Here is a 13,806-nt window from a genome sequence, read left to right as displayed (position 1 = left end):
CCGCTCGGACACACAGCACGATGTGCCAATATGTCTGCAGATATACCGCCCATCAGCTGTGCTGCACAGCTGACGCGATATGTCTGAATTTCAGTAGTTTTGGCTTTTGTGTACTGAAGTTGCTAGACAGCCATATTTCACCTCGCCTTCCTGAGCTGGTAGAGATTCTTTTGCAGCTGGTTCATTTTGGCGGGAAGACTAGACGATGTGTGTACCCAGACTATGCACGATGCGATGAAAGACATATTGTGTTGTTGTTTTAAACACTGCTCGATCTAGTGAATGATTGTTCACCAGCCGCCTCCACAAGCATGGGCTCGATCTGTCGATGTAAAGAACAACCCCGTGGGACCGCATAGTCGGTCATAGCAGCTGGGTAAGAAATTCCGGCTGTCTGGATGAAGCTGGTCAGAATACCAACAGCGGCATCCCGACAGTCAGAATCCCAGCATCCATAAGGAATGAAGGTAAGTGGAACCATAACCCCTAAGCTAACCCTAACCCTCTCTCCCTGGTACCTAACCCTAACCTCCCCCTCCATGTACCCTAAACCTAACACTCCCTTCCAGATGCCTAAATCTAACCTCCCCCCTAGTGCCTAACGCTAACCCTCCTTCTAATGCCTAACCCTAACCCCGTTACCTAACCCGAACCTGTCAGGATTTCAGCACTGGTATTAAGACCATCGGTATCCTGCACGCCTACATCCAGGTCATAGTGCATACACACTTGCCGACATGGGCGATATGTCGGCCCGATCAGCCGGATCGGGCCACATATCATCTAGTGTGTACTCAGCTTTAGCCTGACTAGGCTCCTTATTGCTCCTCAGTAACAGCTGATCAGCAGCACTTGCAGTCATGTGTTGATCACATGATTTCTACCCAGGAGCAAATTGGCTATTACTAACATAAATACATTTAGTGCCATTCCCCACTAGCTGGTGTTTGGTTCTACCTAGTCAGTCTTGTCCTTGTTCCTGTATTTTGGATTTTTATTATTGGACCCTCTGTGTATGACCTCTGATTGTATTTTGGATTAACCTTTTGGTTGCTGCCTGCCTTTTTGAACATTGCCTGTATTTTCCACGATTACTCCAGTCTTCAGCCTGCCCAGACCTGTGCCTGTCATTTGACCATTCTCCATTCTAATGTCCTTTTGAACTCGGCCTGTCCTTGACTACTCTCATCGTGTTTTGTTCTGTCTCGTTGGTCTTTGTGTGCTCCGTCTCCCTAGACTGTCTGCACTGGTGCTGTTAGCAATGTTGTCCTACTGGGATCAAGTCCGGTTGGCATCTGAGTACTAGTGAACTAGTGTAGAAGGGGGGATGTAGGGGGCAGCCGGTGGCGCAGGTACAGTGTCAGGGTATTTTTTGCGAAAAATACCCTGAGAATTGCAGGGACAGGAGTCGCAGGGACAGAGCTTTCTCGCAAGCTCTGTCCCTGCATGTTATATTTGATATATCCTTGTGATGTATTCAAATATTGCATTGTGAATTTGGGCGATAGTATCACATCCCATCCGCATCAAGGATGCGATTGTGATAAATATGCCTCTAACTCTAAGTTTTCTACCAATTTTGATCCATTTGTTTATAGGGCTAATTGTTCTACAGATGATGCTATTCTCACTGTCTTACACCACGTGCTGACTCATTTAGAGCAGAAGTAGTCTTATGCAGAGTTTTATTTGTAGATTTTAGTTCTGCTTTTAATACCATTATCCTGATTTCTTTACTATCCAAACTATCAGCTCTGGCCATACATGGGTATACTTGTAAATGTATTTTTTTATTTTTTGATAAACAGGCCTCAAGTGGTTAAATGAGGTCATTTTGTTTACGGGAGGTTATGTTAAGTACTGGAGTCCGGAAAGGTCACGTCCCTAGTCCCCTTCTTCATTCCTTATTTATCCACGATTATGTGTCATTATCACAAACGGTAAAGATTGTAAGATCTGCAGATGACATCGCCATCGTTGGTTTGATAAGCAATAGGGATCAGGGTGCATATAGAAATGAGGTAGTGAGGCTAGTAGATTAGAATAAATATAACAAGACAGCAGAGCTGGCAGTTGCTATTAGGAAGGAAAGTAAAATGTGTAAGCAGCCGGTAATTTTAGAGGCTGTGACCATTGCTGTGGTAAAAGTCTTTTGGGGATCCAGATCTCCAGTGACTTTTCATGGTCGTTAACCACTATGGTCCAAATGTAATAGGGTGTCAGTTTTAGTAACAGTACAAATTCGCACCTTCTCACATTTTTTAAAGATGCAAGTTTGTGCTGTAACTCGCAAATGTAATAGCCTGTGAACTTTTCAGCTCCAGGCTACTACATATGCGAATTAAGGACTATGTAAACCGACACCTTTTAATGCGACTAGCAGTCAAAGGTGCGAGTTATACAGAAGCCATCACAGATCAGTGAGATTCGTGACAGCTTATGTGTGTGTTTAAAAAAAAAGAAAAAAGACGTGCAGCCCCCCCCCCCCAAAGCATAACCAGCTCCGGCCTTTTTTGGAGGTGTGTTGTACCACAGCTATAGACAATATTTAAACATCGATTTTACACTACACAATAACACTATCAACCTGGCACCCACTGCCCAGGGGTGCTGGGGATAGCCCTGAGCTATCAGCCGAGGCCTGGAGTGCCCTGGAGAGGAGGACCCCTTTATTGGAGGGGTCCCCAACAACCCAGGGTAATGCTGTGGCCGGGAAACCGGTGAAAGGTTTTCCCTGGCTGTACCATTACCCCCCCCCCCCCCCCCCGCTTGAAAGAGACTGGTGCTGGTTATGGAGATTACAGGGGACCCCTACTCATTTTGTCCCCTGTTTCTCCACAACCAGGGCCGGTTCAGCAAAGCCCTGTGCTGGTTCGTGATATACAGGGGACCCCTACCCATTTTGTCCCCTGTATTTTTAGAACCAGGACAGGCTTTATAAAGCATAAGTACACGCAGAAACAATCACGTATCTCATGGATATGTGCATGTTTCTGTGTTAATCTGACCTGCTCAGGATATACTCTCTATCCTGAAGCTGGTCTATTATTTAGGGACTTTTGGTTATCTTTTTTTTGCGAGTCTGAAACTCGCACCTTATTATATTGGGAGAGTTGATAGTTTTCAATGGGAAAACATCTGGATGCGAATTTGAGAATGGAGATTTTTAGTAACTCTGAAAAAATGCGAGTTTACATGAACTGACACCCCATTACATTAGAGAGTTGTGAAAAAGTGCGAGTTTAGCACAAAACTCGCAATTTACTAAAACAGACAACCTATTACATTTGGCCCTATGTTCGTTTAAAAAAAAAAAAAGGAACAGCAATGTTTTTCTTTTGAGGCGGCTAAGGGCGATACGTCTTAGTAAAGTTAAATTTTTACTGATGTATAATTGAAAGTGTTTTCACTTATGGTATCACTGTATGGTATGGGAACTGTACAGTTGCCAAGCGAGGTGCTCTTGAACGTTTAGTCAAGACAGCTGGGAATGCGATCAGTGGTGGCTCCAGAGGTGGGGCTGCACCGCAGTCCAAAATTCAAATAGGGGAGCCACACCAACTACCAGTCAGTCCTGACCGGCAATGTTTGGGGTGGCAGTTGGACTGACTCCCCTATTTGAGTTTTGGACTGTGCTGCAGCCCCATCTCTGGAGTCACCACAGAATGTGATTGTCCTAAAGTTGCCCTGTGTTCAGGAACTTTGAGTGGAGGATTTTAAAGAGGGCATGGGGGGATTTTATTTGATAGGAGTCATCCAAATGATATCTTATTTAATAGATTACCATCAGATAGACAGTTTACACTCCTACTGACTCATACCAAGCACTGACTTCACAATGGCTTTTATCCCACAGCCAGTACATATGTTATATTGTAAAACAGCTCTGATCTAAGGTTACTGTATGTAAGTAAGAGTATCTGCTTGTTTACTATTATTGGGGGTGACTTATATGGATATTTCATTGACAGTTCATTGTATTGATTTGCTAAATGATAAATAAAGTTTTGTATTGTACTTGTATTATATTGCCGTTACACTTAAACACACACAATAGCATAATATATCAGAGTAATGATCGTTGTCTGATCGTCCCGTGCGTACGGGCCAATAGACCAGTGGAGGCTATGAGCGGTGGTAGCTCCGGCACCCGAGATTAACAGGAGAAAGGAGGGCTGACAGTCCTGTGCAGTGACTGTAGTCCCCTGTCGCTAGGTCAAGGTGGAGTATCCTGGTGGGTACACCCGTGGGCACAGGCTTGGGAGAAGCGTGAGGTTGTGTGCAGTGGCGGCTCCAGAGGTGGGGCTGCAGCACAGTCCAAAATTCAAACAGGGGAGTCACACCAACTGCCATTTCAAACGCTGCCAAACATACATGGCTAGGACTCACTGGCAGTTGGTGTGGCTCCCCTATTTGAATTTTGGACTGTACTGCAGCCCCACCCCTGGAGCCGCCACCGGTTGTGTGTATAAGCTGCTCTGAAAGCCCGGATTGCAGGAGTATGGGATTGCTAACGAGAGGTGGGGGCGGCTTGACTTGATCTGTGCTGCTGTAAAGGCAATTAGGAAACCGCATGTGGGTCTTTGAATGAGGTGCTCTGGAGACCCACATGGCGCTGCTTGTCACTCAGATATGTACAGCGGAAGGTGGCGACTCAGACCTGATGTGTGCAAGGAATAAATGCGAGAGTCAAGCCCTGCCCATGTCATATATAGTTGCAGTTTTAGGCTACAACTTTACCAGTGACTGATTTTGAACTAACAAGTTTGATACATTGTGATCATTCCATATTGCGCTGCAACATGCAGCTATTTATTAGTGTGTTGCGAGTAGTGTCATTTTCTTCAGTTATTATCTGATGCTCATGTATTATTGGTTTTACACTGTTATTGTAGGCATTTAATTCATATATCTATATTTTATGCATTATGTTTAGTAAAAAATATTTTATACTAACTATTTGTGCTCCCTGTGACTTTATCTTCACACGAGACACACTGCACACTACATAGATCTGCTTAGCTGCAATGGTTTAAAGTAAACTAACAATTACAACTTGCTTTATATTGTTAGTATTAAAAGATAAAAAGGAAAATATTCAAATGGAGATTCTCTATTCTAAGTAATTAAACAAACAGATGATTAAATCCTGAGAACACCAGCTGCTGTCTGAAAAATAAACCTGTGTGGTTTACCAGTACAACAAATTTAGAGAACCGAGAAGCTGTAACTACTTCACATTTCTCTAAATTTATTGCTAGAAATACCAGGCTTCCTACACATGAGCAAATAGCTCCTTGTATTAGATGTCTGGATGCAGTGTATGAGCTTTGGAGTTCAAGTCCTTCGTGTGCTATGCTGGGCAATGTGTGTGTTAAATAGGGGGATTTAACAGAATGTTATTATTGACTAGGGCCCTCATTCAGAGCCGCTCGTTAGCGGCAGTACGCTCGTTCCGAGCGATGTTTGCACATCTGCGCATGCGTACGGTTTTTAGTACACATGCGCGAACCAGTCAGTGCGGCCGAAAATCGTTGGTTCGCAATATAGCGAGTGCCTGCTATTTTGAGTGACAGAATGAGGCGTATGTGGGTGGTAACAGGGGAAGGTGCTTGAAAATGGGGAGTGGAGATCCGAACGCAGGCGTGCTTAAAGGTCAAAACGGGCGTTTTATGGGTGTGCATATTTAAAACAGCAGCGTCAGTGACCACGTCACTGGGTTATTTTTTAGCCAGAACTGCTCGCAAATTTGTGGTAGCAAACACCAACCACAAGAATAGCGAGCAGTTCATACGCTGGTCGATGTACTCGATTAATCTAATAAATAGCGGACATGACGTAGGATGCGAGCGGCCAGGGGGCGTTTTTAACAAATAAACGAGCGTATGTTTTGCTCGCTCGTTCAGACTTAGAGGTGTGAACAGACTACAATGTGCGTACGGATCATTTGAATAGCCACCCCTTGTTTTTAAACGAGCGACCACAAATAGCGAACGGCTCTGAATGAGGGCCTAGGTGCACAGAAATCACACTATTACTGATAGCTCACAAATTAAGTGCATGTAATATGGTTGCTTGGAGTGGTGTTCAGTAGACATTTTACTTTAAACAAGTGAATCCAGCAGGGTCCCCCCAAATATTTGTTTACATCTAAACAATGTTTTATGACTAATGTTAAATAAAAATCAGTACTACTGATTGTTTTCTTTTCGTTCCATTAGTGTTAATATTCAGAGAGGGCAGGTAATAAGTACCCAAGTGGCTTATTGTGAAACAGATGCATTTAACAGATGCGTTTTCAAATTTCCACATTTATAAATATATGCGCATCCCCCAATTCTGCACAAATCAGTATTTGTTTCTGAAAAACAAAGCTTCTTTGCAGTGTAAAAGTACTGTTTAATAGGGATGGCTATCAACCATCGATAGTTATCAAACATCGATGGTTAACTACTGATGGTCAATAGTTTTGCTATCGATGGCAGAGATCCACTGGTTCTCTGCCATCGATGTCAGAGTAGAACCCAATTTTTTATTTTTTACAGAGCTTAGCACCGCCCCTGGCGGCCGCTAAGCACTGCTCCTATTTTGATTGGCCCGCAGCCCTCCTTGCCCTCTAGCAGTGATGGCCATCAAGTGGTGCAAACCATTGATGGTTCACCATAGATGGTTTAGTGCCATCGATGGTAAACACCAATGAAACCATCAATAGTAACCATGGATGGACAGCCCACAGATGGCCCATCTAATGTTTGGATGCTGTATTACTTGAATAAATGGGTGTGTTTTCAAACTTGCGATCAATCACACACAGTCATCATTAGCTTCACAGTCATCACCTATCAACTTTACACTTACACCAGGTGTGATGCAAGTCAGACCCATTCAGGTGGCTTCATTTAGACTTTTCAGTGACCACATTAGTCTCAGTTTGTGATTACACAGCCACACCACACCCTTACTGCAATTAATTTTTGTATATTACATATATTGTATACTTTACCTGAATGTGAATTTTCCATATGAGGAAGATGAGGAGGATATAGACTGTCAATAGGATTAGACTTTTTAGGCAAAGCAAGATCCTTGAACTTGTCTGGGTGAGGCGAAGTCCATGATTTATGGGGCAGGATTTGGTTAGCAGCTATATTCCATGGATTGTCTTTCAAAGGCTGGCAATTACTTCTGTGGTCAAACAAGTCATGCTCGCTCTTGCTTTTTTGAGATCTGTGTGCAAAATTGAAAGGGTTGATCTGTGGGACATCTGACGTAGTTTGCAAAGTCGTTAAAAAGGCGTTTCCAAGAGTTATTGGAGGGAGACTCTGCGTTCTTATGGGTGGAAGACCTTTACAGTTCTGCTTGTCTGACAGTAGATACTTCTGTGATTCCACTGTCCTTTTTTTACAGTTCACAGAGGCCACTCGTTCATCTGCTGGATCTTTGCAGTTTGTGTCCAGGATACAGTCAAACGTGGTGATGATGTCATCAACCTCTGAGGTCTCTTCTCCGTTATACCTGAGTTTGTCTTTCTGGTGAGCTTTCTGCTCCATTTTCTTCTTCTTGCATGAGAAGATCTGATTTAGCACAGTGAGACGTCCTTCTTTCCTGATGGCCTTAGAGCCTGGAGAAGCCAATGGCTGCAATGGATCTGGTTTACTACAAATGCAGAAAACATTGATGTTATCTAAAAGAACTGCACCAATACAACTAGACTCTCCGACTTTACTTTCAGCATAGTTTGAAGTTAAAAAAAACAGGAACATTGCTTTTTCTGCTTTTAGCCCCAATATTATCATGTGATGAAAGGAATAATGATGCAAAAAGACCAGGGGCGTTTTAAGAGAGGAGTGGACCCGTGTGCACTCCTCGTACGGGGCCCCCTCCTCTCCCCCTGGTGGCCGGCAGCCGACTGATGCGGCTGGCCAGCCACCGGAGCATTAGTAGACTCCGGGCACTAGAGTGTTTTTTCTTCTATTCTTTGCAGATTTTACAGTCACCTCCCCAAAGGTGCTATTCAATCATTAGTTGAAGCTGGGACTGGGACACAGTAAATATAACATTTTATTGCAGGGAAGCTCAATATTATTCTTTGGTTCAATCTGGTAAAAAGTCCATGCATATTGTATAAATTAAATTGTGCTGTTAAATGTTTAACATTTGAAACATCTATTATTGGTCAATTATCAAAATAGCAAAACAAAAACAAACGCGGTATAAGTCAATGAATGGGGTCTCCATCCCATAGCAGATCAGAAGATGCGACTAACGACTCACGTGAACGCGCAATAGTGCGTACACACTGAGCGATGTGGCCGAAATATCGTTCCGATGCACATTGGAAGGATATATCATCAGATATATCGCTTAGTGTGTATCCAGTTTAATACAAAAGACCCTCAGTGTCTTTAGCAAGCCTTACAGAAAATAAAAAGTTATATTAAACATAGGAGCAGCGCGATTGATGGCAGTGGCCTCTTTCAGCAGAATAATGCTCCTTTCCACACTGCAAAAAATGTTCAGGTTTGAGGAACATGACAAAGAGTTCAAGGTGTTGACCTGGCCTCCAAATTCTCCAGATATCCATCCAATCGAGCATCTTTGGGATGTGCTGGAAAAACAAGGCTAAGCCAGGTAGGCTCCACCTCGCAACTTACAGGACTTAATGTATCTGCTGCTGCGATCGGTATGAAATCCCACCAGACATGAGCCCGGCGGATGTAATACCGACGCCGGAAGCTCGACAGGAGTAGATCCCGACAAGGTAAGTATCTCATCTATCCCTAACCTTTCCCCCCTTAACCCTAACCTCCCCCCCAAGTGCCTAACAATAACCTCCCCCCAGGGGTTCCTAAACCTAACCCCCCTCCCCGCACCCTAAACCTAACCCTCCTGTGGGGGTGCCTAAACCTAACCTCCCCAGGGGTGCCTAACCCTAACCCACCCTTCCCCTAGCCTGACCCTAACCCTCCCGGTGGGGGTGCCTAACCCTATGTCCCCCCCAGGAGCTCCTAACCTAACCCTCCCCCCCTGCGGCTGTCGGCTGCCGCCGCCCAGCTTGCCTTTGTTCGGTATGCCGGGCATCGGTCTCGCAGCATAGGGCTAATGATAGGTGTTGGGATTTCGACGCCTATCATTAGTACCTTGCCAGGATGTGACAGTCGGGAAGCCTGGCTGCATACCCTGCTGCTAACATCTGGTGTAAAGATACCACAGGACATCTTCAGAGGTCTTGTGGAGTCCATGCGTCAATGAGTCAGAGCTGTTTTAGCAGCACTAGGAGGACCTACACAATATTAGGTAGGAGGTTTTCATGTTACGGCTGATCGGTGTATATGGCCTATTTCAACCAAGGCCAGAGCAGGGCTCTATGCCGCTCTATGCCAATCCCATCACTGAACCAGTGACAGAGAGGTCTCCCAGGCTTTGCGGAGTTCCTGTCGAGTGAAAGTGTAATATATAGCCACAGGTGGCCATCATGCATGCGAATTACTCAGCGGACGATGCAGCTAAGGATGAGGACACCGTATCACTGTGCTACTAACCGAATTATGCTGCTGGTAATTAGGATAATTATTAAATGGAGCCAATAGTGTAGTGTATGTTATATACTGTAGCTGTTACCTTTTAAAAGTGTGTTAAATATGATTTTTATATAACAGAACAAAGTTATTTTATATATTTTGGAATATTCCATCACATCTGAGCCTTTTGGTATTTCCTTTCCTTGGTCTACCTTCACCTATCTCCAGAATCGAACTGGCTCCCCGAGATATTGCCGAGACCCGCTGCCAGTCTGTGTATGCCGTGGACAATGGTTAGAGGAACCTACCACCTTAGCAAAACTACCAAAATATTATATGCACAAACAAGGCTTATATAATGAATTAGGTGAAATGTCCGGGACTACTAACTCCCAATGCAAATAACGGTTTCTGACAGAAAACACCTAATGAAAGTCGCCCATGAGTATTACTCAAAAGTTGTAGGAAACTCGACAAGTTATAAAGTGCCGGAAATGCTCAGTCTATTTCCTGCATAATGTTATTCAAAATAATGCCATTAAAGGCAGTTTTTGATGATTAATAGTATTTTTAATTAAGTATTATTTATTAAAATGATAAAATAAAATAATAATATGGTAATATAGAAACAATATTTAGAAAACACCAAACTTAGATGCAATATTTATTATTGCGTAATGCCACATATTTACCTGTTCTCCTGAGAAAGTAGTTTGATGCATATAGCGTGTCCACAGTACATGGCGTAGGTCAGGGGTGTATTCTCATTGATGTCCCTGGGGTTAATATCTACTCCTAACTTCAACAGAGTTTGAACGCAGTCAGATTTTCCCGCTGCTGCGGCCCAGTGTAAGGGAGTTCTAGAGTAGAATATGTAGAGACATCAATACACACACATATGCAGTATATATCGCACATTTTATTACATACAGATGAAAATATGAGAGATGAACATTATTTTATCTCTCTGGTTATATAAACCCAAATAATGGCCTTAGTAATCTAGTCCTAAATCCACTGTCATTAAAACGTCGGCTGCCACTAGGCAAAGAACAAATTCAGCGGCGGCGGGCGAAGGACGCAACGTGAAGCGCTCTGGTGGCCGCGGAAGAGGCCAGAAGATGCTGGGCTCAAGAGAGATTTCCAGTGGCGGCGCCTCTGGTCAAGACGGACCAGTGGCAGAAGAATGCGGCTGAGTACCGGAGATTTCTGCGTGGTGGGAAATTAAAAGAGCTGACGACGCTCCCCACTGCAGCCTCTCCCAACAGACAGGTACGCTCTCTATGAGGCCTTCCCGCCATTTACCCCCAGGTTGTCGGGCACTAGGTCTAAGGAGGTAATCAGGCCTCAGACCTGTGGAACTGAATGGCGGGCATTTGTCCCATGCCCCTGTAAGTGACCCTGGGCAATAGGCCCAGGTCACAAAAAAAGGGGGGGGGGGTTCAATTTGCCCTAGGTGCCATAACCCCTAGTTACGCCCCTGCAAATAACAAATTCTGAAGCAGAGTTTCCAAAACTCCGCCATTACAATCCATGCTTGAGTCCAGATGGTTTAGTCGAATTGACTTGGGTACTAATTAAGTCACCTGTGCTCTATCATGTATATCCTTAAAAAATGGACTGTAATGGTGGAGTATGGGAAACTCTGATCTAAAGAATAAAACATTTTTAATAACTCTTATCTGTTATTGCCACCTTCAGATGTTACAACAGAAACATTTCTAGTTACCATACTTTCTATTTGCTTTCCCGGTTGGACATCACCACGTGGGCCTGACTCTGAGGCACACACAGCAGGATCTATGGTGACTTTATGCAAATGCTGACACAAACGCCTTCCTTTGTGTTCATTCGTGCGGCCGTATGTGCAAGGGCTGAGATGCCTACATTTAGCGCCCGTACATTCTGTAATACCGATTGGTTTGTCCTTATATGTCACCATTGGTCGCAGTATCTAAATTTGCATCAGCCCTATCAGTGGCGTAACAGGGCTCTATGCCGACCTTGCCAACTAAACCTGTAACGTCATGATATCACGCCTAGGGGACGGGGGCAGCACCACAGGTTGCAGGGTGCCTGTCTGTAGTGTCCCTTGGATGCTCCAAGCGGCTCTGCATTAGCTTGTGCCGCGGCCGCCGGAGATGATCCAGGGCTGCGGCGCCATCATACAGTCCCCACCCCCAGCCCAGCACTCCTGGGGTTAATACAATCATCGCCACTCTGCCGGAGCTTACTTCCGGGAGCATGCGGCGCTTAAACAGCAGCCTGAAACACGATTTTTTTTTACACACCTGGCGCCTAGTGCCGGTAAAACATTAACAAGATGGCGCCTAGCGCCGGTAATACATTTTAAATATGGCGCCTAGCGCCCATTGTCCCTGTAGAAAATGGCGCCGCAGCACAGGGGTTAATCCCTTCAGTGCCGCGGCAGCCATTAACCCTGTGTGGCCCCCCTCCCCCTTATCTGTCAGCTGAGCGACCAGTACATGCTGCTGTGTGCTGAGCTGCAAAAGGAGTCTCCTTTGCCTGTGGGGGGAGCGATCATCTTGATTGCACCCCCCTGGAATGGTGCTGGGCTGAGGACATCACAGCGCCCCCTTCCCCCACCCCAACTAGGTTTTTTTACTTCTTTCTAAGAGGGTGTGGTCACGCCTTCCGGGATTAGGCCACACCCCTTCACCCGTGCTCAGGCCAGCTTTTAGTGGCCCTGCTTGCGTCTGTGGATGCAGCCTCTTGCATTGACACACCCGCGAGGGTCCCATAACAGGCCCACTGAACGGAATATTTTTGTGTGCACTTCCAGACACCTCCCAGCTGCCGCCCATCACTTTTACACAACATTTCTGATATTGTCTGTCTCCATCACCACAGCGTGTTTGTGCGTGCTGTGCGTTCTGGGTGATGCATGCACAGTAAGAGCCTTTAGAAATTTTGGGACATGTGCAGTTGCAAACAATTGTTCAACTACATGAGCGTCAGCATTGTGTGCGGATTGCGTGCGTCTCTGAAACAGGCCCTGTGTGCACTTTATCATTTTATTATACATTAGGGGACGTTTACGAAAATAGTTCTACAGGTAACTGTGAAGAAACTGTCATGTTAATTAATAATTATTGTAAGGAAGGAGCATAAAGTAATTTTGACACCATCCGAGGGGGTGACACCAAAACAGCAGAGCTGCTCTGCTATTTCGCTGTCCCTCCCTTGGATGGTGTCACCAAGCAGCGGTGATGGATGACAGAGACAGGGCCGGTGCTATGCATACGCATGGTACGCAGCTGAGTAGGGCGCCACATAGTGGAAGGCGCCTCAGCTGCGACCATGCGGGCCGTGGGGGTCATTCGGACCCGGTCATTAGCGCTCGCTGCCGGTCGTAGCGGGTCTCGATCCAAAGGGGGTGAGCTGTCGATGTTGATTGACAGCTCGCCCCATTTGGAAGGCGGGCCGGGGGGTGGCAGCCCAAACGGGGGCGTTCCCATGGGAACGCCTACCATTTGGGGGCGGCCCCACTGACATCACTAGTGATGTCAGTGGAGAGCTTCCAGCTCAGACAGAGCCAGAAGCTCTCCGGGGCTTACGACAAGGCAGACCCTACCCTAGGGTCTCGTCGTAAGCCCCGATGGTCGCGATGGTCTTGACCATCGCGACCATCACCTTAGGCGGTCGTAAGGCTGTGGATGTTAACCCACAGCCTTACCACCGCAAAGGAGGACGTCTTGAAAATTCAAGACGTCCTCCCCTCATTCAGACCGACCGCACACTCTGTGCGACCGGCTCTGAATGAGGTCCTGTGTCTCTGTGACACAGGCTGCACCGCGTGTGTAGTGCTGACCGGAGGTCAGTCAGCACTACACAGTGACAAACACACAGCCGCTGGCACCGGCAGCAGTGTGTTTGTTTTAATTAGCAGCCAATGAGAGTCTGTCAGACTCTCATTGACTGCTGCGCCCACTGCCGGGGCCAGGCTGGAGCTCACTCATGGGCTCCATCTTCCGGCTCCTGCAGTGGGCAATGGGAGAGACGTCATGACGTTTCTCCCATAATGCAGAGCAGGCCGGCCTTGGAGGACGGACGGAGGAGCGGATGGCGGCGGCGGGAGCAGGAGCCGGAGTGGGGTTTCAGGTAAGTGTTTTTTTTTTAAATTATTATTATTATTACGTGTGTGTCTGCTGGGGGGGTGGGCACTACAAGGGGGGGACTACTAGGGGTACTACAAGGGGGGGACTACTAGGGGCACTACAAGGGGGGGACTACTACTAGGGGCACTACAAGGGGGTGGACTACT

General features: G+C 46.0%; 1 protein-coding gene across 7 annotated transcripts in view; it reads right to left on the bottom strand.

Annotated features, from left to right (window-relative positions):
• ANKRD55 (ankyrin repeat domain 55) overlaps positions 1-13,806 on the bottom strand; it is a 133,791-nt gene that overhangs the window by 19,024 nt on the left and 100,961 nt on the right. For all 7 annotated transcript variants that reach the window (XM_088469473.1, XM_088469467.1, XM_088469469.1 and 4 more), the window contains 2 exons: positions 10,214-10,381; positions 7,004-7,656 (listed from right to left, as the gene is read on the bottom strand). In XM_088469473.1, coding sequence (XP_088325599.1) covers positions 7,004-7,656; positions 10,214-10,381 — 821 coding nt within the window. The remainder of the gene's footprint in view (positions 1-7,003; positions 7,657-10,213; positions 10,382-13,806) is intronic.

This window comes from Taudactylus pleione, unplaced genomic scaffold, assembly GCF_031769625.1.
Source record: "Taudactylus pleione unplaced genomic scaffold, aTauple2 ptg000092l, whole genome shotgun sequence".
Taxonomy (NCBI): domain Eukaryota; kingdom Metazoa; phylum Chordata; class Amphibia; order Anura; family Myobatrachidae; genus Taudactylus; species Taudactylus pleione.
This window is presented reverse-complemented; position numbering and strand designations above follow the sequence as displayed.